General features: G+C 35.0%; 1 protein-coding gene across 9 annotated transcripts in view; it reads right to left on the bottom strand.

Moving 5' to 3' along the window:
- Positions 1 to 5,449: 5,449 nt before the first annotated feature.
- The window catches only part of Stag2 (stromal antigen 2), a 194,641-nt gene continuing 172,972 nt past the window's right edge, over positions 5,450 to 27,118 (bottom strand). For 8 of the 9 annotated variants that reach the window (XM_045140054.1, XM_045140055.1, XM_045140057.1 and 5 more), the window contains 9 exons: positions 26,415 to 26,516; positions 24,860 to 25,008; positions 23,252 to 23,380; positions 20,176 to 20,399; positions 16,738 to 16,927; positions 16,536 to 16,646; positions 13,492 to 13,618; positions 12,311 to 12,388; positions 5,450 to 7,359 (listed from right to left, as the gene is read on the bottom strand). In XM_045140054.1, the coding sequence (XP_044995989.1) occupies positions 7,336 to 7,359; positions 12,311 to 12,388; positions 13,492 to 13,618; positions 16,536 to 16,646; positions 16,738 to 16,927; positions 20,176 to 20,399; positions 23,252 to 23,380; positions 24,860 to 25,008; positions 26,415 to 26,516 (1,134 nt within the window). In that variant the 3' untranslated portion in view covers positions 5,450 to 7,335. The remainder of the gene's footprint in view (positions 7,360 to 12,310; positions 12,389 to 13,491; positions 13,619 to 16,535; positions 16,647 to 16,737; positions 16,928 to 20,175; positions 20,400 to 23,251; positions 23,381 to 24,859; positions 25,009 to 26,414; positions 26,517 to 27,118) is intronic. The other variant, XM_004653936.3, reaches the window with a different exon arrangement.

The raw sequence follows: 27,118 nt of genomic DNA, 5'->3' as shown, positions 1-27,118 counted from the left end.
AGAGAGGTGTAAATTGTAACATCACAAACACAATGTGGGGGGTGGAGTAAAATTGCTGAGTTCTTTATATAATCAAAGTAAAATGTTACCAGCTTAAAGTAGCCTGTTGTCACGGGACCACGCATAGGTTTATTATAATCACAAGGCAAAAAAAGGTATATGGATATATGTTATTCCAGTGCACTTCACAAATACTGCTTTAAAAAATGGAAGGTTTGTGGAAATTGTGTCAAGCAAGACCAACAGCTCCCTTTACTTCCACAGCTCAGATGGTTGTTAGCATTTTTACTAACATTTTAATAAAGGTATATACTTTTAAAAAGACATAATGCTATTTCACACTTAACAGACTATGGGAATAACACAGAGATAAATTTTATGGACACGAGGAAACAAAATAATCCATGTGACTTGTTTTATTGTGATATTCACTTTATTACAGTGGTCAGGAACCAAACTCACCTTCAAGTATGCTTGCATAAGGTACACAAATAATGAATCAAAGACTAGTACTAGAGAAAAATCACTTAGGCAAAAGGCAGAAAAGGGAACAAGGGATCTATAGGACAACTAAAAAAAATGAAAGTATTGTCTTTACCAATAATTGCAATAAATGCAAATGCATTACATTTTCTAATCAACACACAGTACATGAATGGGTAAAAGAACAAAACCCAGCCCCGTGTGTTGATGCATGCCTTTCATCTCAGTGCTCAGGAGGCAAAGGTAGGAGGATCACCCCGAGTTTGAGGCCAGCCCGAGACTACATAGTGAATTTCAGGTCAGCTTGGCCTAGAGCAAGACCCTACCTCAAAAAGCAAACAAAAAGGCAAGATTCAAACTGTAAGTTACCCACAAAAGGACTCTTTACCTTTAAGGACAAACGGACTGCATGTAGAGGGATGGAAAAGGTATTGCATTAAGGAAAAAGTGAAAGAAGTAAAATTGCATCAGTTAGATCAGGCTTTTGCAAACAGGACTGAGACAAAGGAGGCTATAGTACAATGATAAAGCAGCCTGATCATATAACTGCATTTTCATTTACCTGTGATTTCAGAGCACATGAACAAATCCATAAAGCAAAGATTAATATGGAGAGACTAATACAGTGATAGTAGTGAACTGTAATATACAACTTTGAGCACAGAACAAATCATCCAGATAGGAAGTTTTAAAAAAAAACAAAAAGAAAAAGAAATGAACCTAGCAGGCATGTATAGAATATTCCATCCAACACAGAACACAATTTGTTACACTGGTCATTTGTCTGTTGCAGTGCTACAGGTGAGACCCTAAGGGTCTCGCACATGTTTGACTAGTGCTCTACCACTGAGATATATCTTCAGCCCCGAAATACATTCTTTGTAGTACAAACAGAACATTATTTAAGACAGAAGATCATATTCAAGAACACAAAACACATACTAACAGATAGACTGAAACGACATCAGGTATCCTGTCTAACTGCAATATTAGCAACCCCACAGGGAAGACCAGCAACCCCACTGAGGAGCATCTCCAATGTAATGGGGACAGGGAGAAGGGAAAAGAGGGTACCAACACATTGATGCAACCATGCAAAACATGTTTGTAATAATAATAAACATTAAAAAAAGACAGAAGCCTAGGAGTGGTGGCACATGCCATTAATCCCAGCACTCATGAGGCAGAAGTAGGAGGATCACAGAGTTCGAGGACACCCTGATACTACACAGTGAAGGTCAGCCTGGGCTAGAGTGAGACCCCTACCTTGAAGGGGGGCGGACACAGTATTAAAGAGCTGAAGAGATAGCTTAGCGGTTAAGGTGCTTGCCTGCAAAGCCAAAGTACCCAGGTTCAATTCCCCAGGACCTTTGTAAGCCAAATGCACAAAGTGGCGTATATATCTGGAGTTCATTTGCAGGGGCTAGAGTCCCTGGTGTGCCCATTGTCTCTCTCTCTCTCTTTCAAACAAATAAATAAAATAAATTTTAAACAACTCAGTATTAGAATTTGAAAAGTTCAAATACAGACCAACTAAAAAAAAATGCTCTTGAACAAACAAGGGGTCCATGAAGAAATTTAAAAAGAAAAAAAAAATAACCTGAGATAAACTTTGGTAAGTGGTACACACTTAAAATCCTAGAAAAGGAGGTAGACACAGGAGGATCTAGCGTTGACTATAGCTTGGGCTACACAGTAAAATTTTATCTCAACTAACCAAGGTCTATGGTCATGACTCAGTGGTAGATTTGCCTACCATGAAAGACTGAGTTTGATCCCTGGCACTGCAAAATTAAAAGACATAAATGCCAAAGCTTATGGAATGTAGCACACTTCCAAGAAGGAAGTGGATAAAGATCCTATAAATATGTACGATTGTGCCTTAAATGTTTAAAGAGAATTGAATAGAGAAAAAACAAGTTAGTGAAGGATTCAGTTGAAAATACCCCTTTTCGTTTTTAAACTTATGTGAGTTATTGGATAGACAACTGTTCTGCCAGTTTTGGCTCACCCATTCCTGAACAGTTAATAGTTCTTACATCCAAGATGGCCTCTTATGCTGTCTGGCCCCTCAGCCTAACATCCTCAACCTTGGCCACTATACCCACCCCCACTTTACCTGGCCCGTTTCTAAGCTTAAAAAGTCGTTATCTGCAAGCAGAGAGAGGGAGAAAAGAAACAGAGAATGGGCACACCAGGGCCTCCAGCCACTGCAAACAAACTTCAGATGCATGTGCCTCTTTGGGCATCTCGCTTCATGTGGGTACTGGGGAATAGAGCCTGGGTTGTTAGGCTTTGCAGGCAAGCCTCTTAACCACTGAGCCATTTCTCCAGCCCTTGTCAGCTTTTGAAATGCAATTTATGTAGACATTCCTTATTCATAATAGGCAAAACTAAAAACAACCCAAATACAACCATTGAACTGATAAACTGTAGTATACTTTTAAATGGAATGTACTTAGGAATAAAAGGAATGAACTGTTCATACATAAAATGTGGATAAATCTCAAAAATATTCTGCTGAGTTAAAGATCTTACACATAACATAAAAATAGTACTGTATGACATTTATATGAAGTTCCAGGACAATCCATGATGGGAAGAAACATGACAGCTGTTGCCTGTCTAGAAAGGATGGAGACACAGATCCGGCTAAAGACCATAAAGAAACTTTCTGGGTTGCTGGCAATGTTCAGTATCTTGGATAGGGATTTGGGTTAAATAGCTTTCAGCATTTGTCAAAACAGCAAATACATACTTGCAGTTTGCATACTCACTGAAAGTAAATTTTATACTAAAAGTATTATATCCTTAATGATATGTATGCTGAAGTATTTGAGATAGTGTGCCTATGCTTACAATTTACTTTGGATACATAGAGACATAATGATACTAATGCCAAGTATAAAGTGTGTTCACTCTAAAATTCCTTTTTTTTTTTCCCCCTGAGATAGGGTCTCACTCTAGCCCAGGCTGACCTGGAATTCACCATATAGTCTCAGGGTGACTTTGAATGCACAGCAATCCTATCTCTGCCTTCCAAGTGCTGGGATTAAAGGCATACATCACCACACCATGCTCACTCTGAAATTCTTTCAAATTTGTTGTATGTGCTAATTTTTTCATGATAAAATGTTGGAAGTATAACACCTGTTAGTCTTACAGGAAGGCTTCGTGAGCACATGTAGTTAGTGTTAGAGCCCCTGCTGGGCTCTCATGAACACCTAACAAAAGCAATGTAATTGGTCTATAGTTTTAATTTTTGTGTCTGCATTCCAACCCCTAGGAATTGTAAGCCATTTCCAAACAATGTCTGTCTTGCAGTTTTTTGGCTGTCCAGCCAGACACACTACAAAGAAACTTTACTGAACTCAAGAGAGACAGTGAAACATCACCCTCTTTCATAACCAAAGGCCTTGTGCTTTACTGACTCGTTTCCTTTTGCTGAATCATTAGTTACCAGAATTATCTTCCTGACCTCTGTAAATTCTTCCAATTCTCTCTGCGGCAAGACTCTCTCAACTTTAAACACTATTAACAAGTACTGATGGACTCAAGGCACAGATTTAACTTATATCTTTCTTATAGAAACCAACAAGATAGGGGCTGGAGAGATGGCTTAGTGGTCAAGGCGTTTGCCTGTGAATCCTAAGGACCCAGGTTCAATTTCCCAGTACCCATGTAAGTCAGGTGCACAAGGTGGCACATGCTTCTGGAGTTCATTTGCAGGACTAGAGGCCCTGGCATGCCCATTCTCTCCCCTCCTTTCTCTCATAAACATTAAAAAAAGAAGAAAACAAATAGACAGCATATTAAAAGACCATGTTTATTCACACTGCTCAATTCTATATTCAACTGGATTCCTTAAACAAGCACCATGGTGCAGTGAATACGATAGCATTTTATCTTCATTTAAGTATGCATGCTTTCTTCATTGTTTTCAGATATGGTGTGTGTCTGTGTGTGTAGCTATGGCTGGCCTAGAATTTGGTATATAGCTGAGGCTGGTTTTGATCTTATAGTGATCCTCCTGCCTCAGTGTTCTGACTCCTGGGATTGCAGGTATGAGCCACCATACTTGAATACATGCTATTCTTATTAAAAAGTATTTTCAATGGTTTGTAAGACATACAGCAGCATGAATGAGCTTGAACGTCAGCCCTATCACATGCAACTCACATATATTTAAGGCACTTTAACTTCACCTTGCCTCATTTTCTTCACCCCTCCTTGATTTGCAAAAATAAAAAGGGAAGGGAAGGTGTCCTGCATCATGAGGATTAATGAGCTCATGTAAAACCACTTAAACCAGTGACCAGCAATATTCACTTGATTTCATGTTCAGTTCACACCCACTGATGAGATGATAGCTTGCACACTACCCCAAATGAACAATGTACACTGATAGCAACAGCTTTTAAAGAGTGTAATACAAATTTTAGATAACAATGAAAACAGAAATTTCAGTAAGAATTCAAGTAATAAATACTTTGTCAAATGTTGGCTTTTACCTATACACCATAAGCCCATTATCCAAGATAAATTTCTTTCTGCAGCAGAGCTCTTTGCTTGTCTTCATTTTAGCACTTATTTCAAATTCAATCTTTTCTTTGTTTTTTTATGCCCCCTTAAGGAAACTGTGAGGGAAAAATTCTTTCACATGTCTGGCACATAACAGGCTCTCAAATGGACCTCAAATAAACAATGCAGGCATTTCAAAGTGTGTTTAACCCACATCAGATGAAAATGAAAGCAATAATGGCTACAGGTTTCTAATTTAAAGCAACAACCCAATTAGGGATTTAGTCACATTTAAAATATATATGATTTATTAAAAAATATAAAATGATGATGTTTTCTATAAATAGTCCCACTCAAAACACATTAAAATGTGATAATAGATATAATTTGCAAACCATTTAGAGCCACCCTCCCCTTTTGATTACAAGAGATAAAACATACAACATACTGTAGGTTTATTTTTATTCAAAAAGTTACTGTCTCAAGACATAAATACAAATCAGAAAACAGTACAATTAGGACAATAGAATGTGGAGGACAACAGGTTAGAGTAATATATAAAACATTTTTAGCTGGTTGAAAACAAAGCTGTAAGAACTGCTTTCACAAAGAAGTACTCCTTTCAAGAGTGAGAAAAAAATCAACTTAGGTTTAAAATCATATATACAGTCCTCTCAGCAGTTCTAGTAAATGCAGTGGTGTGTAAAAGAACATATGCAATACTTTTGCACATAACAGTATTTGTTGATGGAAAATCATGTTAGACAAGTCTGGTTTCATTTGATATTAACCATGAATTAATAAAATAATTGTATTTTATGATCTTTCACCTAACCTATGGTTTTTGGCTACCACAGCCCAATGCTTGTTGATTTCTGACTCTAAAAACTGGAAACCTTTTGGTATTCACCCATCTGAAGATATTCTTGTATTGCAAGCATATTAAGGCATGGAATGATTAAAATAATATACCTCAAGAACTGAGAGACGACTGACAAAAGATAGATATACATGTAATATAAGTTAATATTTTGTTTTAAACGATGTCTAGCTGCCTAAGCCTCGCAAAAATGAGTTGATGTCAAAATGGCAAGTGGCCACTTTCTGTTTTAAACTAATTCATTTGTGAAAGGACAAAAAATGAAGTTTAAAGCTTAGCTTTCAAAGAATATTATGGGTTATGAATTCTATTATCCCATCTAATTTACATACAGAGGAAATGTACTGTAACCTGTTAGAATTATCTTTAACCTGAAGACTGCTTGCAAAGACAGATAGATAAAACAATATAAAATACAAATTTAAAAATCATTTTAAAGCATGAACAGTCATGCTTTTCTATTTTTAAACATTGTTAAACTTTCAATATATTTCTGAAACCTCATAATTTTAAGTTGGAATTTAAAAGTAAGAAAAAACTAAACAAACTGCGCAATTATAAAATCAGCACCAATTTATATATATATATAATTTTATTTAAAATTTAGATCCCTATTCCCACACTCTAATAAGCTGTATAATTTTTGTTTAGAATTTTTCTGCAAACATACTACAATAAGCTTCTTTTATTTGGAGACAAAATACAGTGGCACTACTGGAAGGAATATCACAACATTACATTTTTATCTTAAAGGACAAGCAAACTTTCAGGGCTGATAACGGGATAAGCATGTTTGAGACTGGTCACCTTCTGGCAGTTCGCTGCAACTGGATATTTCTGAAAAGTATACAGAAGCTCTTGGATTTTAAAAATATCTTAAAATACATTTTAGATGAAAAAATTGTAAAAGTTCTGCTTATAAGTTTAACTTTTTTCCACAATTACAATATTTAAAACAAATATTGATTGGTGATTTAAGCATTTAAATTTTGAATGCTAAAAACAATTCTATCCTACAATTTCAGGGCAAGGGGATAAATTCATCCTTAGCTTTTGTTTCTTGGATGTAAACAGAAATCCAGCAGAGGTCATCATTATTTAGTACAACCAGTAAGTAAATGTGAAGACTTTTCTGTACCAAATGCCTCTTCAGATTGTTCTATTTTTTTAAAAAAGCATGAAATAATTGATTTAAAAGCCAACTAACAGCGCATAAATAAAATATTTACTTTCTAAGAAAAACTGTAGCTTATCATCAAATTGTTTACTTGTCCTTTACTTTTTTCAGGCAAACAAAACTGCCCCTCAATGCACTTGATCTTGGTAAGCATAAGCATGTTATATTCTCCTTAGAGAAAAATCTGTACAGAATTTCACTGTATCTACCACACTTAAATTTTCCTCTTCCACTTAGAAAATGACTTCACCACAGATTTAATTGTGTACTCGTATTAAAACATTGACACCCCAAGTACCTAATGAGAGAGGAAAAAAAAATCTTATTAAAATAGGCATTCACTTCTTTACAAAAATATGTAAATATTACAATAAGTCATCACCATATTAAATAAAAGGCTAATAAAATCACTTTGAAAACTTTCTTCACATATATTATTACATAAATAAAATAATAAAAATTCAGTAACTTATAAAACAATAGACTAAGATGCCAATTAATTCATAATTACATAAACTAAGAGTAGGGACCTTATCATAATTATTTTATAAACACATCTAAAGCTTAAATTTAATATCTGTTGAATGAACATACTTCTCCCTTTTGCATGGGTTGTTGCAAAGAATTTAAGAAAATTTTACAAATTTGGCTATTTGTACTCAGAATTAAACATTTTTTGGAAAGGCATTTGAACATGCAGATCCCCCCCGCCAAAAAAAAAATTCCAAGAATACAAGTAAGTAGAAAATAGGAAAATTTCATTAGAAAATCTGGTGTGAGTCAATGGCTTGTACTGATATTTTTCCATATAATGTTGGGGGGAGAGTTGTTAAGTAAATCTAATAATTACTTGTCACTAAAAGTAAAACAGATGATGAATGAAATAACTTCCCCTTGTGTTTATTAAAGTAGAATGGCAGCACAAATACTTGTAGTTTACATACTAAGTTAGCTGTTTTAATTAAAATGCCTGTGCTTACTAGAATAATTAAGCAATACCATGAGCTAGTAAGAACTACCAGCAAATGAGAGGTAGTGAGAAATGCGATTGAGATCATAAATGTACTTCTAAGTTAAATCTCACACAAAAGTCAGAACGTCATAAATTGTGACCTGGAGAAACTGTATTTTTAGACCAGAAAAACAAGTGTCTGAGTGCAGTTTCTTTGTAATGAATTGTCAAGGAACATGCTGGGAATTAAAACAAAGGGGATTCATGTACCCTACTACTTACCCATCTAACTACAACTACCATTCTTTCCATCCCTTGCCTTTCCTGTTTCTCTAAGAAGCTCCAGGGTTTGCTTGTTAGATAGAGTCAAGAGTTAAGGTAGTTAGAATGATGTTTATACTACAGAGGCCTAGGTGGCATTTAAGGTTTTAGCCAAAGCTCACTGTATCTCTGTGTAAGGAAAGGTAATCATGAAAAGATAAAATTTTAGTCAATTCTTGTGCAGAATGAACTACTAAAATGGTTCAAGTTCTTTTCAAAGTGCTTGACAAGTGAATACCTGAACTCCAGAAATTCTCTCTGATGGGTTGTACACATGAGGTTATAAACTAGAGTCATTTACTAGATCATTAAATTACTTTTATTTAAATTAGCTTTTATATTAAATTATTATAAATTTATTATTACAAATTTAAATTAGCTTTTATATTGAGCCTTTTTTTGTTTGGTTTTGTTTTTCGAGATAGGGTCTCACTCTAGTCCAGGCTGACCTGGAATTCACTATATCATCTCAGGGTGTCTCCAAACTCACAGCGATCCTCTACCTCTGCTTCCAATGGGCACCCACCTATTGAGTCTTTCTTTACCAATTTTATTCTACAGATAATCCTAGCATGAGAATTCCAACACAGAAGGACAGTTACACTAGTGGCACACTTTTGTTTTAATATAAACCCTATCAATTTCTGATGGTAGTATTAATAAACACTTAAACATGTACTTAAGAGTACAAATAATAAGCTTTGAGGTATCATGTCAATACTGGTACTGGCAGAAAAATAGGTACTATCACAAAGAGATGAGCCAGTTATGTTTCCAAATGTAAAACTACATATACTATTGATATAGAATCCCCTATGCAATGCCAAAATGAAATGTTCATAGTTTTTATATTTATATTTATTCATTTATTCGTTCATTTATTTTGATTTTTCAAGGTAGGGTCTCACTCTAGCCCAGGCTGACCTGGAATTCACTATGTAGTCTCTGGGTGGCCTTAAACTCATGGCAATCCTCCTATCTCTGCCTCCCAAGTATTGGTATTAAAGGCGTGTGCCACCACACCCAGCTTCACAGTTTTATATTATCATGTCTAGATAATGTTCAAATCATGATACAAAATATGGTCCATATTTATTTAATAATAACATCAAGTATCTATATTAAGGTACTTTGAGACACTTCACTTAGAACTAGAGCATCTTGGACCTGGGCATTAAGGGATTTAAATGCCAATTTTATTATTTCAATGACATTTATTATAGCTTGATTGCACTACATATGTTGTTTTATGGTAAACAGGTATGTTTTTTACATTCATTATTTTCTGTTATGTTTTTTTCTTATGGTTGAGACACTATGGAATGTGTGTATTTTTTAAAAAGTAAAATGAATTAAAAATGACAAAGACTTCTAAAGGTACCTAAACCTTTAAAGATTGCTGAGAATTGTTATGTAACTGCTGCCATCATGTGGTAATGCTACAAAATTACAGCCATGGGTTACACTTACTTCCTTATTATCAGAGGCATCTAAAATATTCTCAAATTAATAAAGCTCACGTGTTTTGGTTACAATATATTCAATATATTATAATGTGATAGTGTTGCTAGTAATAAATATTAGGTCGCTATTTTCACCTCACACACGTTATAGCTTCATCTAAATATTAAATGTTAAAAATAGGTATACACAGTTTAGACGGCTGTCATTTAGTAATCTAAAGGACATATTTTTGCATATAAAGCATGTGATTAACAAAACAAATGCTTAAAGTTCTGACAAGTAAGAATAAGAAAAAAATAAGGACAGCCTTAGTTGCCACATCAATTTCAACTGTAGTTAATCGTTTTGAATTTTAATTAATTTTTTCTTGGTGTTTCATCCAAATGAAATCTGATTTTAGTTTTCATAAGTATAAGTTATAGAGCTAGCATTAGATTATTAAATAAAAAGGAATTAGCATCAAATTACTTCTCTGATGCTTATTAGTTATTTAACTCGATGTAAGTACTAAGCCACCTCTTCAGATTGAATGTGCTTAACTAGAAAAGTGAGAATCTCACTATCTTTTTTCACAAGGTTGCTGAGGATCAAAATAAATCATGCCTAGCAGAGTGTCAAGGAGATAAGCTCCTACATATTAGCTTCTGTCTGCACATTTGATTTCAAAATAATAGTGAAGGTACATTAGACCATGTATTCCTTAAAGAGAGGGGAGAGCAATTCTCACTCATTTTAGCACCAATCAATTGATCTTAGCTCAATCAATTGTTGAATAAATGCATTTCATCAAAACCTGCTAGAAAAGTTCTCTTCTACCCCAACATAATTACTACTTTCCTGTTTTATTTAATAAATAAGGCACATTCAAACACCACATAATTCAATATGTACTTAAAACTATAGAATTATGGGTAGAATAGGCTATCTCTGTGCTATCAAACTATGCTAGTCATAGAATGGCCTTAAGACCTGAAGCACACACTTGCTTATGATCCAGAATCTCGGGCCACACTCCAGACCTGCTAAGGCAGAATCTAGTCACATTAAAAAAAAAAAAAAATCAACAGATGACCAAAATGTGTACATCAAAGCCTGAGATTTAGAAGCTGTCATAATGGTCTGTCAAAAGACCTAACTTCCTCTCTGTGCAACTGTGAGAGCAGCCAATCTTACTAATATAATGTGCTACTGTGACATAAGTTTGCCAAAATTTGGAAGCAGAAATTATGAGGTGGAAAAGGAACGGAGAGAATGCTGCCTTAGAGGATGGTACAATAGGTACTCAAACTAGGTATAAAGAGGAAGGAATATCAATGCGTAAGCACTAAATAAGTGGCATAGAAGAGTACATTGTTTATTTGACAAAACAAAGTAATTATCATACTAGGCATAACTCAAAATGGCAAACAAAATCATCCCCTTTTCAAAGAATGTAGCCTATCCAGGACATGTAACTTGTAGACACATGTAATACTGTATCTCACTATACAGGTATGATAATTACACAATGATAGTGTATACAAACTGATAAAGGAACAGGTAATAAAAATATCTTTATATAGAAGCCAGCAAAACTGTTATAAGTAATGTCAGAAGTGAGTAGTAGGGGAAGAATTTATTAGAAGGAAATAGAAAGACATACCCTTGGCAGAGAAAAAAGCTTATAAAGTCATAGAGTCAGGAGGGAGGAACAACAAAATTTAGTATGGCTAGAGCACAGAATATGAAATAGAAGTAAAAGGAACAGGTTAAAGGGGCAAAAGGGACAAATTTTATATATATATATGGCTTTGTTTGCCAGGCTGAAGACTCAGAATATTTTCTTAATGGTATTGAGGGTGAAATTTTATAAAAAGTTCAGATCTGCATGCTAAAAAGATAATCTTGAACCAAACCATTATAATGATACTAGAGGGAAATGATATGAAATGCTCTTCAGAAAAATAACTGATAAAACCAAATGAAGGTTGGATGGAGAAATCCACTCTTCATTCTAATATCCCTCCCTCCATTTTCAAAACTTGTTCAAGTAATTTTTCTCTTTTTCTTTTTGAGACAGAGTCTCACTCTGTAGGTCACCTTGTTCTTGGGTTCACAATCACCCTTCCTCAGCCTCCCAAGTACTGAAATTACAGGTCTGTGCCATCACACCCAGCTTTGTTATTGTTCACCTTGCCCTTATATTATAATTAATCTCACATTTGTTCTACAATACTATTGTGATTCATGCTATTTCCCCACTTAAAATCCTTCAATGGGCAATCCAAACCTACAGAAAAGGTCCAAACACTAAATATTCAAGTCCCTGTTGGCCAAGAATTTAAAAAGCATTTTCGACATCACTACTGCTCCATCACCCATTACCAAACACAATGCTGCCTGGCAGCCTCTTTTTCTTGTGTCCAATTGTTTTCATCCATTTCAGTATGTTATATAGCTCTTCAATCTCAAACTTAGTCATTGCCTAAAGTTTTTATTTTGAAATCCTGGGGTACATTTAAATGAAACCTACTGATTCATCCATAATTGAAGCTGGATCAAAGAAATCAGGCTTCAGTTCTGTTCTTTCTCGTCTATTTTTTGATGGTGGCTAAGGAAAAAAGAAAGAAAGTTGACATTTGCACTATATCCATAAACTGGATGGTAAATGAAAATATCTGTATTAAGTTTCATTTGTTGCCTGTATGGCCTAATGTGATTGCAAGTGTACTTTACAATACTTCAAATTTTGTTTACTCAGAAAACACAATGCTTAAACACACAAAAGCAACTCATTTGTGGAAAATAATCCTAAAGACAAAAACTAGAAACTTTTCCATTTTACTCTAATGCATTTTTGGAAGTCATTTTCCTTTTAAGGTTCCAAATTACGTGTATCTCCTTCTGCCTTTTAACAAAAGTATACTATAACACTCTAAAAAGTACAAACATGGGAGTTAGTTTATAATGAATCTCAGCCTTACCATTTATGAGATTTGTTTTGCTTGCATAAGGTAACTTTTCAAGCTTTAATATCCTCAATCATCTTAATCTACTTCACAAAGTTGAATGTGATAGTCGTTAAAGTGAAGCACATACAAACACTCTGCATACCTCTTAACCATATAAACATAACAAAAACGTATCATTTGTGTATTTAACTTCCTCGAACATTTCTTAAATTAATCAATCAGTTAGTTTGATAGGAAGAAGTGGGAGAGAACAGGCATGCCAGAGACACTTGTCACTGCAAATGAACTCCAGATGCATGTGCCACTTTCCGCACCTGGTTTTACAAGGGTACTGGGTAATTGAACCCGAGTCAGCAGACTTTATAAGCAAGCATGCTATCAAGATTTCATGATATTTTAATAATAGATGGAAAATTACAAGGTCATAATAATACTCATAAAATATTTTAAAAACAATATATAATTGTAAGTATTGAATTTTTAGTCTAATGTAAGCAAAATATAATGTTTAAGGTATGCATTACTAAATTAACTTCAAATGAAAACACACTATTTTATCATCTCAAATTAAGACCTAGCCCCCTCAACAACCTCACCTACTTCTCAATCCCTTCTGGTATACCTAAACTCCAAGAAATTACCTTAATATTTTTGCAGACCTGAGTTTCCTTTTTTCCTCTAATAAATATCAACTTTGTTTTCAAATAATCTAAATTTTAAAAAAATTCTGTACATCTCTTACCAAGTCTATATCCATAGTGTCAAAATCCATTCCCTCATTCAGATCCTCAATCCTTCCTTCTGAGGACATCATGACATCTTCAACAATTGGCTCTTCATCATCCTCCATTAAGCTTGTACCACGCCGACTAGAGAAATATAAAACAAAGTGAAGGTCTGAACAAATGGCATGAGTATTAATATGTAGGCAGTTAACTATATGGCTTTTTATATTCAAGTAAAATGGAAAATGATGGAAGTAAAAGGTCAGGGAGAATGATCAGGCATTTATCATGTCATCAATGATGTCAAAATTCCAATGTTCAATGTTCACTTGTTTTAAAATGCTCAGGACTTATGTTTATTCTACATTACTTTGATACATTTTGCTTGATAGTTCTGATATGCCATACACAATGTTCAATGAGAATTTTCCACATGTGAACATACAAGATACCTCAAATCCTTTTTGAAAGTAGGCAGGGTACAAATTAATAAACAAACATAAAACAGAGACCAAAGAAATAATATTTTCAGAATGCATATATTATGATCATATATAATGCTAATTTTACTCATAAGTAACTCATTCACTCAATACGTAATATGTACTATCCATACATTCACTCATTTGCTCAGAGTGCCTAACTCATGACAGTTCTATTTTGTTCTACGGATGGAAAAAAAAAAAAGTAAAACATGGGTCCTGCCCTCAAGGAGCTCACAATCTACTATGGGAAAACAGAGATAAACAAGTATGACAAAATGATAACTATTACAATATGTACATCAAATGCTGTAAGAATATACTGAAAGTAGGATTATTTCCGCTTCAGGTAAAAATGAGCAAAGCTTAATGTCCAAAGAGCAATTAATTTTTGTACCCTATAAAATCTAAAACTAAGATATTATATAACAAAAATAAAATTTTAGGCCAAAAGCTCCATTTTGTCACAGCCATGGAGAAAATAAAGTTCACAAATTAGGCCAGATCAGTATAAAGTAGCTAACCCAATGGTGAAATTGAGTGTGGCTTCCTTCTTCCCAGTTTGACCTACATTACCTTCTTTTGTTATTCAAATATCCCTCAGACTGCTCAAAGCCTAAATAATTATTTATTAAATACATTCAGTGTATATTATACTAAGCTAGAGCATAATATCTGATCTAGAATCACTGGACCAGCATGTTAATGACAATCCTGACAGTTCTAGATAACAAAATAGGATTTTAGTATGTTTTGTCATGGTAACTATGAAGGAAATATTTACATTAGTGTATTCTTGAGACCATGTAATCAAAAAATATTATCTATTCTGTTCATCTAGAGTACATGGAAGGTACATGTGATGCAAACTACAGGACATAATTTGGAAGCATTTTTAGTTGTAGGGCATACATCATTACTAAAAATAAATTCACTGTAAAACAAAAGTACTTCAAAGATCACAGGCAATCAACCATTTGTGGTACAACAACCAAACCAATCCTATAGTGATAACTGCTGCCTGGAGAAGAGTACCTATAATTAGGTACTAAAACAAACTGCAAACAAAAAGAATAATGATAAATAGTACTGAATAATGAGATACTCTCAAAGATCTTGGGAACTGGTGCCAAATTTTCAGGGAAGACATAAATGGTTCTATGGCAGAATTCTGAAATGTTTAGATTGGTGCCTGCAGTCTAAGAATTTAGTTGTAGAATCAAGCATGGAAATAAAAACGCAAATTAAGAGGAATAAGACCAGAGAAATAAAGTAAAGAACCAAGTAATTGATAGATGATGGATGAGAACCATTTGAGACAGGAGGATTAGATTGTACACCTGTAAATATAACACATTCTGTGTCAAGAGAGCTTCTTAAGACCACTATGGAGATAACTACAGTGATTTCCTATGTACCATCATTCATATGGTAAATGTTCATTCCTCAAGAAAAACAAGTGACTATTAAGAGGGTAACAATTACTATCTCCCAGTGTTAAAACATACACTACATTAGGTTACAATGCTTTCAAACTCAAAAAGTTAAATAATTAGAATCACACTTTGCCCTGTATACCAATCAAGACACATAAAAACATTATCTAAAGTCCACTTGTTTGCCAATGTTTTATAGAGCCAGAAGCTAGTGAAAAGCTCTTAAGTTTTTAAAATTCTCATACAGAAGGTAGTAAAAACCAAGTATTTAAGAAAAGAAAACTACAATTTTCAAGCACTCAACATTTACTCCTTAACAGTTACTCAGTACTTTGTCTAGCACAAACAAGCAATGAATGGGGTCCCTGCCCTTGAGGAGCTCACAGTCTAGAGAAAAAGACAAAATCATACACAAGCAATTACAATACAACATGGTAAATGCTGTAAGAAATATGAATATGCATAGTGTTATGGGAGCATAGATGACTGCAGCTTCACTTAAGGTGACATCTGAGCTTGTTTTCACCAGTTTCCTGGTAATGAAATATGATAATCTAAAATGTAGGCAGGGACTATATTATGAAAGATATTGCATGCCATGAACTAAGGAGTCTGAACTTTATCCAGCAGGTAATGGGGAGCCATGGAAAAGTTTTAAGTAAGAGAGTTATATGGTAAGATTTTTATTTTCAAATTATAATTCTTGATGGTAGTGTGAATGATGGAGTGGTGGAGAGTGTGAAGGGATAGGTTTGGTAAAAGGATAAATGGGGGATTTGAGGGAAGAAAACCAGTTAGAGAACTAATTACAATAGTTCAGGTAAGAGATGAGGACCTGAACTAAGGTGGGAAAATCAATTAAGATGTAACAGAAATGTATTTTGAATTCTGTGTACCAAAATAAACAAGGATTCATATATTTTTTCCAACAGATCAACCTAAGATTGGTCCTTTGGCTAACTAATTAATATTTAACTTAAAAACATTTTTTTTTTCTGTTGGAAAGACCAGTTTCTAGTTCCTTGATTATTTCAGCATAGTTACTCTAAAGTTTGCTGAAATTTTAGGTAAGGCACACATTAAAGTATGTTAAAATGAATTAGTGAACTTCCTAGACTCAGACAATAAGGCACTCTCACTTACATGGCATGCTGAAGATTAGTTCGCAGTTTAACAAAGCTCATTGCTGCTCTCTCCTGCTGTTGCCTTGCTTCCTCTTGTTGTCTTTGAGCTAACATCCATGTTACCTGCGTGCTTCAAGGAGAATTTTATTCTTCTTTTAACTTAACTTTTTTTCTATGTAATTAATAAAGTTCTAGTACAGAAAATGATCAAATGTACTTACTTATAGTCAAGAGGAGGTTGATGGTGCTCTGTCTGCATTGGGTAGACACTCATAAAGCTATCCTCAGGCCGTAATCTTTTGGGTTCTCTCATAATAGTAGAGGTGAGCTGTGGTGTCTGCATCATAACAGGGGTATGCAGTGCTTGTTCTCTACTTAACCACATACTGTCACTACTACTGCTCTCTTCAGCTGAAAGAAAATTTATAGCAATAAAGTTCAGTCACTAATCCTGCTCATCCACTGTGTACAATACAACCCATTCAAATTAACAAACATCTGTTGCTTTACACAAGCCAGTGCTGGAACAGGGCAAGACAAAGGTACAGAAAGCACATTCTCTATTCTGCCTCTATAGTCTATCTGTGGAGAAAGAACAAGAAGGAATACAATACAGTGGAGTAAGTGCTAGGGGAAAAGGAATCCCTTAACAGTCAGAGATCACAGACAGCTACCAAAAGCTACTTCTAACTAGGATAGATAGCTATGAAAGCTATTCTGGGAAAAGGTAAGAATGTAAGAGCACCAACTCATGAAAGAGCAATGACAGACTCATTACTCTGTTGATCTTTGACCTAAAATAATGACAATTTTGTACGGTTCAAATGGAGCTGGGCTCAGTGGTTAAAGGCACTTGATTGCAAAGTCTATAGCCAGGGTTCAATTGCCCAGTACCTATGTAAAGCCAGACATACAAAGTGGTACATGCATCTGCAGTTTGGTTGCAGAGGTCAAGTGGCCCTGGTGTGCTGATACTGTCATTGTCTGTCCATCTCTCTCTCCTTGCAAATAAATAATTTTTTTTTTAAATTCTCATATGAGACTAGTTGGAAAGAAGGGATTTCAATGGAGGGGAACTTTGTAAGGAGGAAAAGGGAGGGTGGTAGAAAGGGATTATGATCATAGTGTATCATTTATACTTATGGAAGTTGTCAATAATTTTTTAAAAATCTCTCATATGGTTCAAACTAATACCTTACCATTCTTGGGATATAAAGATGAAGAAAGTAGGAAGAGGAATAGCTGGATAAAGAAACAGTATTCAAGCTGGGCATGGTGGTGCACGCCTTTAATCCCAGCACTCGGGAGGCAGAGGTAGGAGGATCACCATGAGTTCAAGGCCACCCTGAGACTACATAGTGAATTCCAAGTCAGCCTGGGCTAGAATGAAACCCTACCTTGAAAAACCAAAAAAAAAAAAAAAAAAAAAAAAAAGAAAGAAAGAAAAAAGAAAGAGGATTCAATATGCACCAGGTATGGTAAGCTATATAACACCAGCACTAGGAGTACAAAACCAAAAGGATTATAAGTTCAAGACCAGCCTGAGCTACAGAGAGAAACTATCTCAAAACAAATAAAGGAATCAATATGTGGAAAAAAGCTTTTGCATATGTTAAGGGGAGAAGAACTGCTGTTGAATGTTTTAAGGAAACAATTTGGTGAGTTATATGTTATAGTCAATTTGGTAGGTGTGTGCAGGGTAGATTTCAACCAGGTAGGTAACTAGTACTGCGGTCCAGGTAAATGAGATGTGGCAGTAGGATTCAAGACTATAGGACAGTGCTTCCCGATCTACAGGATGAAGAAAGCTAAGCAGATAGGAAGAACTTGCAAATCCAGATATACCTGACAAAGGGACCATGAAAAGAAAAGTCACACAGGTGTAAAAGCTATGGTTTCCTCAAATATCTATGAGTGTTTCCATAATTACAAAAGACAAAATTCGTATGTGCTACTGACAATAATAATTGTTTAAATCACAATTTAGGGAAGTAAAATTGGCCACTGAATGTGAGCTCAGAGGAAAGCTATTTTATAAAGACTGTGTGTGTATATACATTTTAAAGAAAAATGATATAAGAAAAACTGTGCTAATACTTAAACAGATTATGTATAAACTGCATATTTTATAATTACTTCATCCTTTGAGTTTTGCTGAGATCGTGGCCCAATACTACACTGTCCTAACTAACTTATCAGCATGTATCCTTCCTTTCTTGAACTTACTCATGCCTCAATTTCTATGGCTCTATCCAATCACTTAAAAAGATCATGTAATTTTCCTACTGTATTAGATTTTAGATTCTATTTTTAAATATTATATAAATACTAATGTACAAGAATGATTCACAGAACCTAAGTGAAATCAACTATTCAGATTTAAAGAAACATTTTAAGATCTACAATTATATTTAGGCAACATCATCTTTTAATTTAATTTTAAAAAGTTTTTTTTAGCTTTTATTAAACCACCAGCCCTATTTAAGACTCTCCCATCAACTCTGGTGTCAAAACTTTACAACCAGCAAAGATACATGATAACTGAAGACAGATAAGTTATATGACAAAGTAAGACTATGATTCCAAAATTCCTTGATACTATCTACATGCAGAGGTAGAGGACTAAACTGGGTATGGCTGCACACATCTATAATGCCAGTACTTGGGAAGCTGGGCAAGAGATACCAAGTTCCAGCCTGGGCTCCATAGTGAAACTGTCTCACTATACCAATACATAACAAAAAATAGGTAGAAAATCATGTTTCTTCCCCAATCTCTGTGAATGCTTGGCTAAGAGAACACTGTAAAAGCTAAACTATGCCAGTTTCCAGGTCTAGGTCTTAAACTGGTAGCTTCTATTTCCTGCCTCTTATAACATATATTATGATCTTTGCTGCGTCCTAAGCTTTAAATGCAGTTTGTTTCTCAGCAATCATAATTGTAACAGATTTTGACAACCATCTTAAAACCAATTTGCTTAAAGGGTACTGAGAAATGGGGCAAGATACCCAGGCCCATATCAAGCCAACCTGGGGATGTTGGGACCCCAAGAACATCAATCAAAATCTTTTTCTCCCTCTATGCATTTCTATCAAGTTTTACACAATTAACCAATTATTTCTGCAAAGAAATTCAAATGTTACAACTTCTCTCAACCTCTTGCTGTGCTTAAAACTTAATGACCTGACACCTTAGATGATAACTAACCATAATAATACTGAGTCCATTCCCCTATACAGTGTAGATAGTGACCACACAGTCACAATCTTTCTGTGCTAGTTTTCTCATGATAAAACTAGGGTGTACCTGAAGAGTTTAGCAGAACTAAGTATATGTATGTGTGCACATATAATGCTTAAAAGTAGTGCATTTAAGCCAGGCTTGGTGGTGCACACCTTTAATCCCAGCACTTGGGAGGCAGAGGTAGGAGGATCTCCATGAGTTTGAGGCCACCCTGAGACTACATAGTTAATTCCAGGTGAGTCTGGATCAGAATGAGACCCTACATCAAAAACCTGCCCCCAAAAAGTAGTGCATTTATGAATGTCTGACATTGAATAAGCTACTGTCAAACACCGTATCACAAAGTGAATCTTAGTGATAATTCAGTTAATAGTTATTAGAGATAAATTTAAATAGAATTGAAATGCTATCCTTACGGAGTGCAAGTTGCATGCCCTCAACCACTTTCCGTTTTCCTGTAGAGGGTTTTGATTTTTTACTCCTCACAGTTGACCCCCGACTGCTGATTCCACTAATGACTGACATGGTGTCATCATCACCACCAGCTAGTAAAGAATTTCGGTAAGACATCAGTGGAAGCCATACATCTTCTCTTCGGAGTGACATCTGAAAGGTCATGAACTTTTCCAAGTAAACATACCTTAAAAAAGAAGTAGAGACTGTTAACTTTCAGGCATAAAACTGCTAGTTTGACCAACTCTTACTTGTAGAAATAAGAACATAGCACTTCACTCCTTAGTCTCAGTCTCAGCAGGACACTGATGAGTAATTTTATCTCTAACAAGACACTTACATTGAAGAGTATTCTAGCTTAACATTTGTTGAGCATCTGCTAGGTACCTGGTATTGGCAAGAAAGACCGAGATGAATCACATATGTTCCCATCTACAAAAGAAATTCTGCTTGATGGAAATCATTTATCAACTTTGGGATCCAAATATTACAAGACTTATATGTATAATTTCGCAGTCAAAATTCAACTTACACTCATGAAACTACTATGTGTTTAGTATTTTTCTCTTAAGTTCCTTAAGTATTCTTAGAATTATGTAAGAGAAATACTCTCTCCATTTTACAGACAAGGAAATACATGGTAAGACAAAATTAATAATGGACCCATAATCACAACTTGAATGCATATATACTACAGCACTGTAGTACTCCTGAGTATGGCCCGTGAACTGAATACCATCTGGGAAATACCACCAGTCTGAAATATGGCACAGAATTTCAGCCAAAAGACATTAATTGGCAGTGAGATTTACAAGTCTGTACTCATCCTTAACACAATGTCAAAAATAAGCAGCCTCAATGGAAGCTATTCCTATTTCTTGTCTTCTCTGGTCCAGGGTTCCCACCAACTAACCCAGTTTTGCTACTTATAACCCCCATGCATATCGTCTGTACTTTTTACTACATAGTTGCTTGTAAATGACATAATGGACTTTTACTTTTCTATTTGTTTTAAAACTTTATCAATTTTGGCTACTACATTTTATTTCAGTCTATCAATGTAGTGCTTCATTTTGTAGTTGACAGACAGCAAGGGTATTTAGTTCTTCCATAATCAAATAATGTAACATCATTCTGTAGGTCTCATTGTGTACACATTCAAAAGTTCTGTAGAGCCAGGCTTGGTGGCGCATACCTTTAATCCCAGCACTTGGGAGGCAGAGGTGTAGAAGGATTGCCATGAGTTCAAGGCCACCCAGAGACTACAGAATGAATTCCAGGAGAGCCTAAGCTAGAGTGAAAAACCCTACCTTGATTAAAAAAAAAGAGAGAGAGAGAGAGAGAGAGAGATAAAAGAAAAGTTTTGTAGGGTATGTACATGTAGATGAAGTAACTGGGTATGGAAGTGGAGAGAATGCTACAGTTTACTAGGTAATATCAAACACTCCACAAAATGGGTCTCACATCAACTGAAACCATCATCAGTAATCTATACACAATTCCATTGTTCCACATCCTAGGCAATACTTCATTCTATCAGAGTTCTTAATTTTTGCTCACCTGCTACATAAGAAGTGGTATTCTATTATTTAATCTGCATTTCTCTGATAAATAGTCACAAAGTGTTAGGTTCAAATATTCCTGTTTTACCCTCCCAAGTAGCTAGTACAACAGCACACACACTGCACCAGAGAAATGCAGCTTTTATTTTATTTATTTTTGGTTTTCGAGGTAGGGTCTCACTCTAGCCCAGGCTGACCTGGAATTCACTCTGTAGTCTCAGGGTGGCCTTGAACTCACAGCAGATCCTCCTACCTCTGCCTCCCGAGTGCTGGGATTAAAGGCATGTGCCACCACACTCGCCTTGAAATGCAGCTTTTAACTGGGATAAATTCATCTATAATAAAATGCCCAGGACTTGGGCTGGAGGGATGGCTTAGCGGTTAAGGTGTTTGCCTGCAAAGCCAAAGGACCCTGGTTTGATTCCCCAGGACCTACGTTAGCCAGATGCACAAGGGGTTGCACATATCTGGAGTTTGTTTGCAGTGGCTGGAGGCCCTGGTGCCCATTCTCCCCCCCACCCCCGGGCCTTTCTCTGCCAAATAAATAAATATTTTTTTTTTAAAAATGCACAGGACTTGAGTAGAGTTGGATCATTACAAATGAATACCATGTACATACTTCTCAACAGAACATTCCTGTGACACTAGAAAGTACTCCAGAGTTTCTTCCTAGTCTGTAAATCTAAGCCCATAAGTAGTCCCCCTACTATCATCAGACTTTAGAATTTCATGGAAAATCAACTTTTGTTTTGTTTTGTTTTTTGAGGTAGGGTCTCACTGTGGCCCAGGCTGACCTGGAATTCACTATGTAGTCTCAGGGTGGCCTTGAACTCATGGCGATCCTCCTACCTCTGCCTCCCAAGTGCTTGGATTAAAGGCACGCGCCACCACGCCCGGCCCTCCCAAATCAAGTCTTTAAATACAAAACACTGGTGGGTTTTCAGAAAAGATTACTGTAAAGTAGTTATCATTTTTCTCCCTCATATTCAAAGAGCCACTGAGAGGGAATTTTGGTCCATCTTCTGGTCTGTCTTGACAGTCAACATAATAGGAAACTAACCCAGAGAGGATCTTTGTGAAAATGATCATGTAGGACAAGAGCAGCAGTTAAAGTGCAATGTAGCCACTGCTCAAGACACAGACTAACTGGAATGCACCCAAGAGATTCTCAATGTGATTGTCCTTGAAATACTCCGTCATTAGCTGGACTATGGCATGAACACAAACAAGAATACAGAAAACACTCGAGCTATACCTCAAAAGCCACAATTATACTGGGAGAAGAACTCACAATATTGAAATGGGGTATTTGCTTAGAATGTGGTACAATCCTAAAAGTTAAAAATTAGTGAAGTGTAAGGTTTTTTGTATATTAATGTAATGTAATATATGTTAGAAAGAAGAAAAATCAAGTGTAACAACTGTTCTTCAGAATACCAAAATGAAGATAAATTGGACATTTCCAGCAAATACATACACCGTTCTTTTGTCTTGTCGGAGCAGTTTAGAAGAAAATTCACTGAGAATATCAAGAAATGCCAAGTTTAAAGGTGGATGGCTCTCTCCTTGTGGGTTAGGCTCCTTAAAAGCAAATTCTATACCATCTCTGTAAAGAAAGAAAAATGGAATATCTAGGTAAATGACTATCATTAAAGATTTCGTAACAAAAATGAAATTTCACTGTATAATCTCTGAAATATTTCCTCTAGCATGTGTTTAACTTGAGGAATAGAGAATGCAGGTAAGAGTGGGCAAATTATATTAACATTTTAATGTCCCTATAAAACAAAACAGCACATATATAAGTTAGTGGTTTGTTTTCATTTAGATTCACTATTTATTGATCTATTGAATTTTTTTGTTGTTGTTGTTTTCAAGGTAGGGTCTCTAATCCAGGCTGACCTGGATTCACTATGTAGCCTCAGGGTGGCCTCAAACTCACAGCAATACTCTTACCTCTGCCTCCCCAGTGCTGGGATTAAAGGTGTGTGCCACCACGCCTGGCAATTGATTTTTTTTTTTTTGGAGATAGGGTCTCACTATGCTATTGTAAGCTGGCCAAGAACTCATTATGTAACCCAGAGTAGCCTTGAACTTGTGGTCTTCCTGCCTGAGCCTCCTGAATGCTTGCATTTGGGTAAGTGCTACCAAGATGAGCAAATTTTTAAAATATTCTTTCATGTACACAATAACACAAATTCTATCACATAATGTTCAAAACATTATCTCTTTCAAGATATGGATACAAAAAAAAGAAAAAAAAAAGATATGGATACATACTCTAATAGAAAGTACTTCATAAAAATATTGATTACTTATATCACTTGCATAAAGTTTTTTTGAATAAAACTAATCAGGGGCCATTTCAACTACATTGAAGCTATAATAATTTAAATACCTCAATAAATCAAGATAACAAGCCAACATTACACTCATCATAATGTAACTGGGTTTAAAACTACAATGACAATGAACGTGGGAAAGAAAGGTAGGCAATTTACTACATGAAGCAAATCACATTACTTCTAAAAAACTGAGTGTGAACATTTTAAAACAAGGTAAAAGAAGAGTCAACTAAAGTGGGGGCGGTACAGGTAAACAAACAAGGACAAAAACGCCTGTAAAGCTTTTTTAAATGAAGTAACAGTAAGAACGAATAAAAGATTCATAAAATAGCAAGCTTTCAATGAGGTGTCTACACCTCTCTTGCTCCCCCCTCCCTGCAAAAACAAGGTTCTTTAATCCATAATTAAGGGATAGATGGGTTTCATGGACAACCATCAGTTGTGTTAAAGCTCTAGAATGTACCCATACCAAAAAAAAGTTTGAATCACAGTGAAACCCAATTCCTTGGATGATAATCAAAAAAATAAAAAATAAAAAAAGAAAGAAAGAAAGAAAGAAAGAAAGAAGGAAGGAAGGAAAGAAAGAAAAATAAAGTAGTCCTAATTATGAGATAACACTAACAGGTTCTTATTCTTAAACTTAAGGCTTATAATGTAATAATAAAATAAATTTAATTTAGCTAATTCAAAGGAAAGGCAGGACACCAGAAGAAAGGATTGAAAAAATGTTTGGAGATTACTTATGCAGCATGGCAATGGCTTCTCTTGTTTTCAACTGATCAAGTCCAAAAGTTAAAGCAAAACGTCGAGCAAGCTCTTTTATGCCGCTAAACGTAGAAGACGATCTATCAAAATTATAGCCATTCTCTTGTATCATCTCATTAAAAAGCTGTTTGGGGAAAAAAGAAACTGTTAATGTTTTTGATAACTACAGATTAACATCTTTTAAAATATGGTATTTTCTATTTACGATATGAATAATAATTATTAGGTTATGAATAAATGAGGTACTACATTTATAACTTAAACATAAATTAAAAATATGATACAAATGAGCAGAATTCCACCACAACATATTTACAGTTGAAATATTTTAACTCTGTAGGATAATATTTCAGAATACTAATCTATAAGTATTAATGGGATAGTAACATGTAGCAAAGATGAAAAGCCAGCAAGCTAGTAAATAACTGCTTTTTGGTTTGGTTTTTTGTGGTGCTAGGATGAAACATGGGGACCTTGCAAATTCTAGGCTATTGTTTACATTAAAAAATATTTCATTTTATTTGTTTGTTTGAGAGAGAGAGAGAATGAGAATGAATGTGGGTGTGCCAGGGCCTCTAGCCACTGCAAACAAATTCCAGACCCATATGCCACCTTGTGCAACTGGGTTGCATGGGTACTGGGCAATAGGAACTGGAACCTTAGACTTCACAGGCAAGCACCTTAACTGCTAAGCCATCTCTTCATTACTTTTAAGTAATGATTCTTCCCCTCATAACTTTCATCATAAAGAAGCAAAAACATTCAAATTGTTAAATCATTTGAGTAAGCAATTTAAGACTTATGCAATAAAACAACTATGTGTATTTATGTATAAAATGTTTTACTGGTATTTATAATGGCAAATATTATAAGAGACATAAACATTAATCAAAAGGTGATCTGGGTAAAATCTTGAGCCAACTATAAAACAGAGTATTATACAATAATTAAAAATGCTAAAGATGGGCTGGGGAGATGGCTCAGCAGTTTAAAAAAATGCTGACAACATCTTCATAACAAGTAAAACAAAAATCAGTTATTTCAAGCCTGTGTGGTGGTGCAGGCCTTTAATCTCAGCATTAAGGAGGCAGAGGTAGGAGGATCGAGGATCGCTGTGGGTTTAAGGCCACTCAGACTACACAGTGAATTCCAGATAAGCCTGGGCTAGAAATGTGATCCTACCTTGAAAAAACAAAAACAAAACAGTATTATAGAGCTATCTGTACTCTAGGGTCCATTATTTAATCAATCACAATGATCAAGAAATAGAGTAGGGGATAGGGAGATGACTTGTCAGGTAAGGATGCTTGCTTTGAACATGAGGACCTGAGTTCCATCCCCTGCATATACCTAATTCCTCTACCTTGTACATTTGCCAATTCTGCCAGTGAGAAAGCAAGAAACTAATATAAAACTTCATTTCATAGTAAGGTTTATTATTTTTAATTGTCTGATATATAGTTTATACAGTGTCAATGACTGGCTAGTAAATATTAATTTTATTAGTCAAAGCTGGCATGCATGTCTTACCTGCTGCAAACTGAGAATAAGTGTCTTAGCACATTGAATTTTGTCTATTTGCCTTGTTTTACTCATTGTTTCTTTGATGATATCTCCATAGTCATTATAATACTAAAAAAAAAAAAATTATAAAGTTAGCTTTACCTCTTAAAACTATTGGACAATAGGACTATTTTTATATGAGTCCTCTAAGCATGTCACAAACTGTGTGTTTGGCTAAAATTATCCTTCCAAGATAGAAACCAAGACTATGGAAATTTTAAGGATATTCGTAAAATATAATCTCTAATATCAATAAATTCAGAACCCCCAGACATGTGTGATTTTAAACAAAAACAGTTACCAGGTTATGTAGTTTCAGGGGTATAAACTAAGTTTCACTGTAAACTATGAAGCCAATGAATATAATCAAATTTACTCACACAACTTACTCTAATGAAAATGTAGGCCCTAGACCATTACCAATTTATTAATATGGTTCATAGACATAACCTATAAACATTTAAAAGAAAACTTATTGTATGTAGCATTTATATAACATAGTACACATGTACATTTTTCTAAACTGAAATAATGTTAATATGTTTCAATAGTGATCAGGGATAACGGGATATTTCCCTTTATAAAACAATATTAAAAAAATATTGACTTCAATCCAGGTCAGCCTGGGCTAGAGTGAGACCTTACCTCGAAAAACAAAAACAAAAAAAAAA

Source organism: Jaculus jaculus, chromosome X, assembly GCF_020740685.1.
Source record: "Jaculus jaculus isolate mJacJac1 chromosome X, mJacJac1.mat.Y.cur, whole genome shotgun sequence".
In the NCBI taxonomy this organism is placed as follows: Eukaryota; Metazoa; Chordata; class Mammalia; order Rodentia; family Dipodidae; genus Jaculus; species Jaculus jaculus.
The sequence above is the reverse complement of the archived record's forward strand: the minus strand, read 5'-3'. Positions and strand labels throughout refer to the sequence as shown.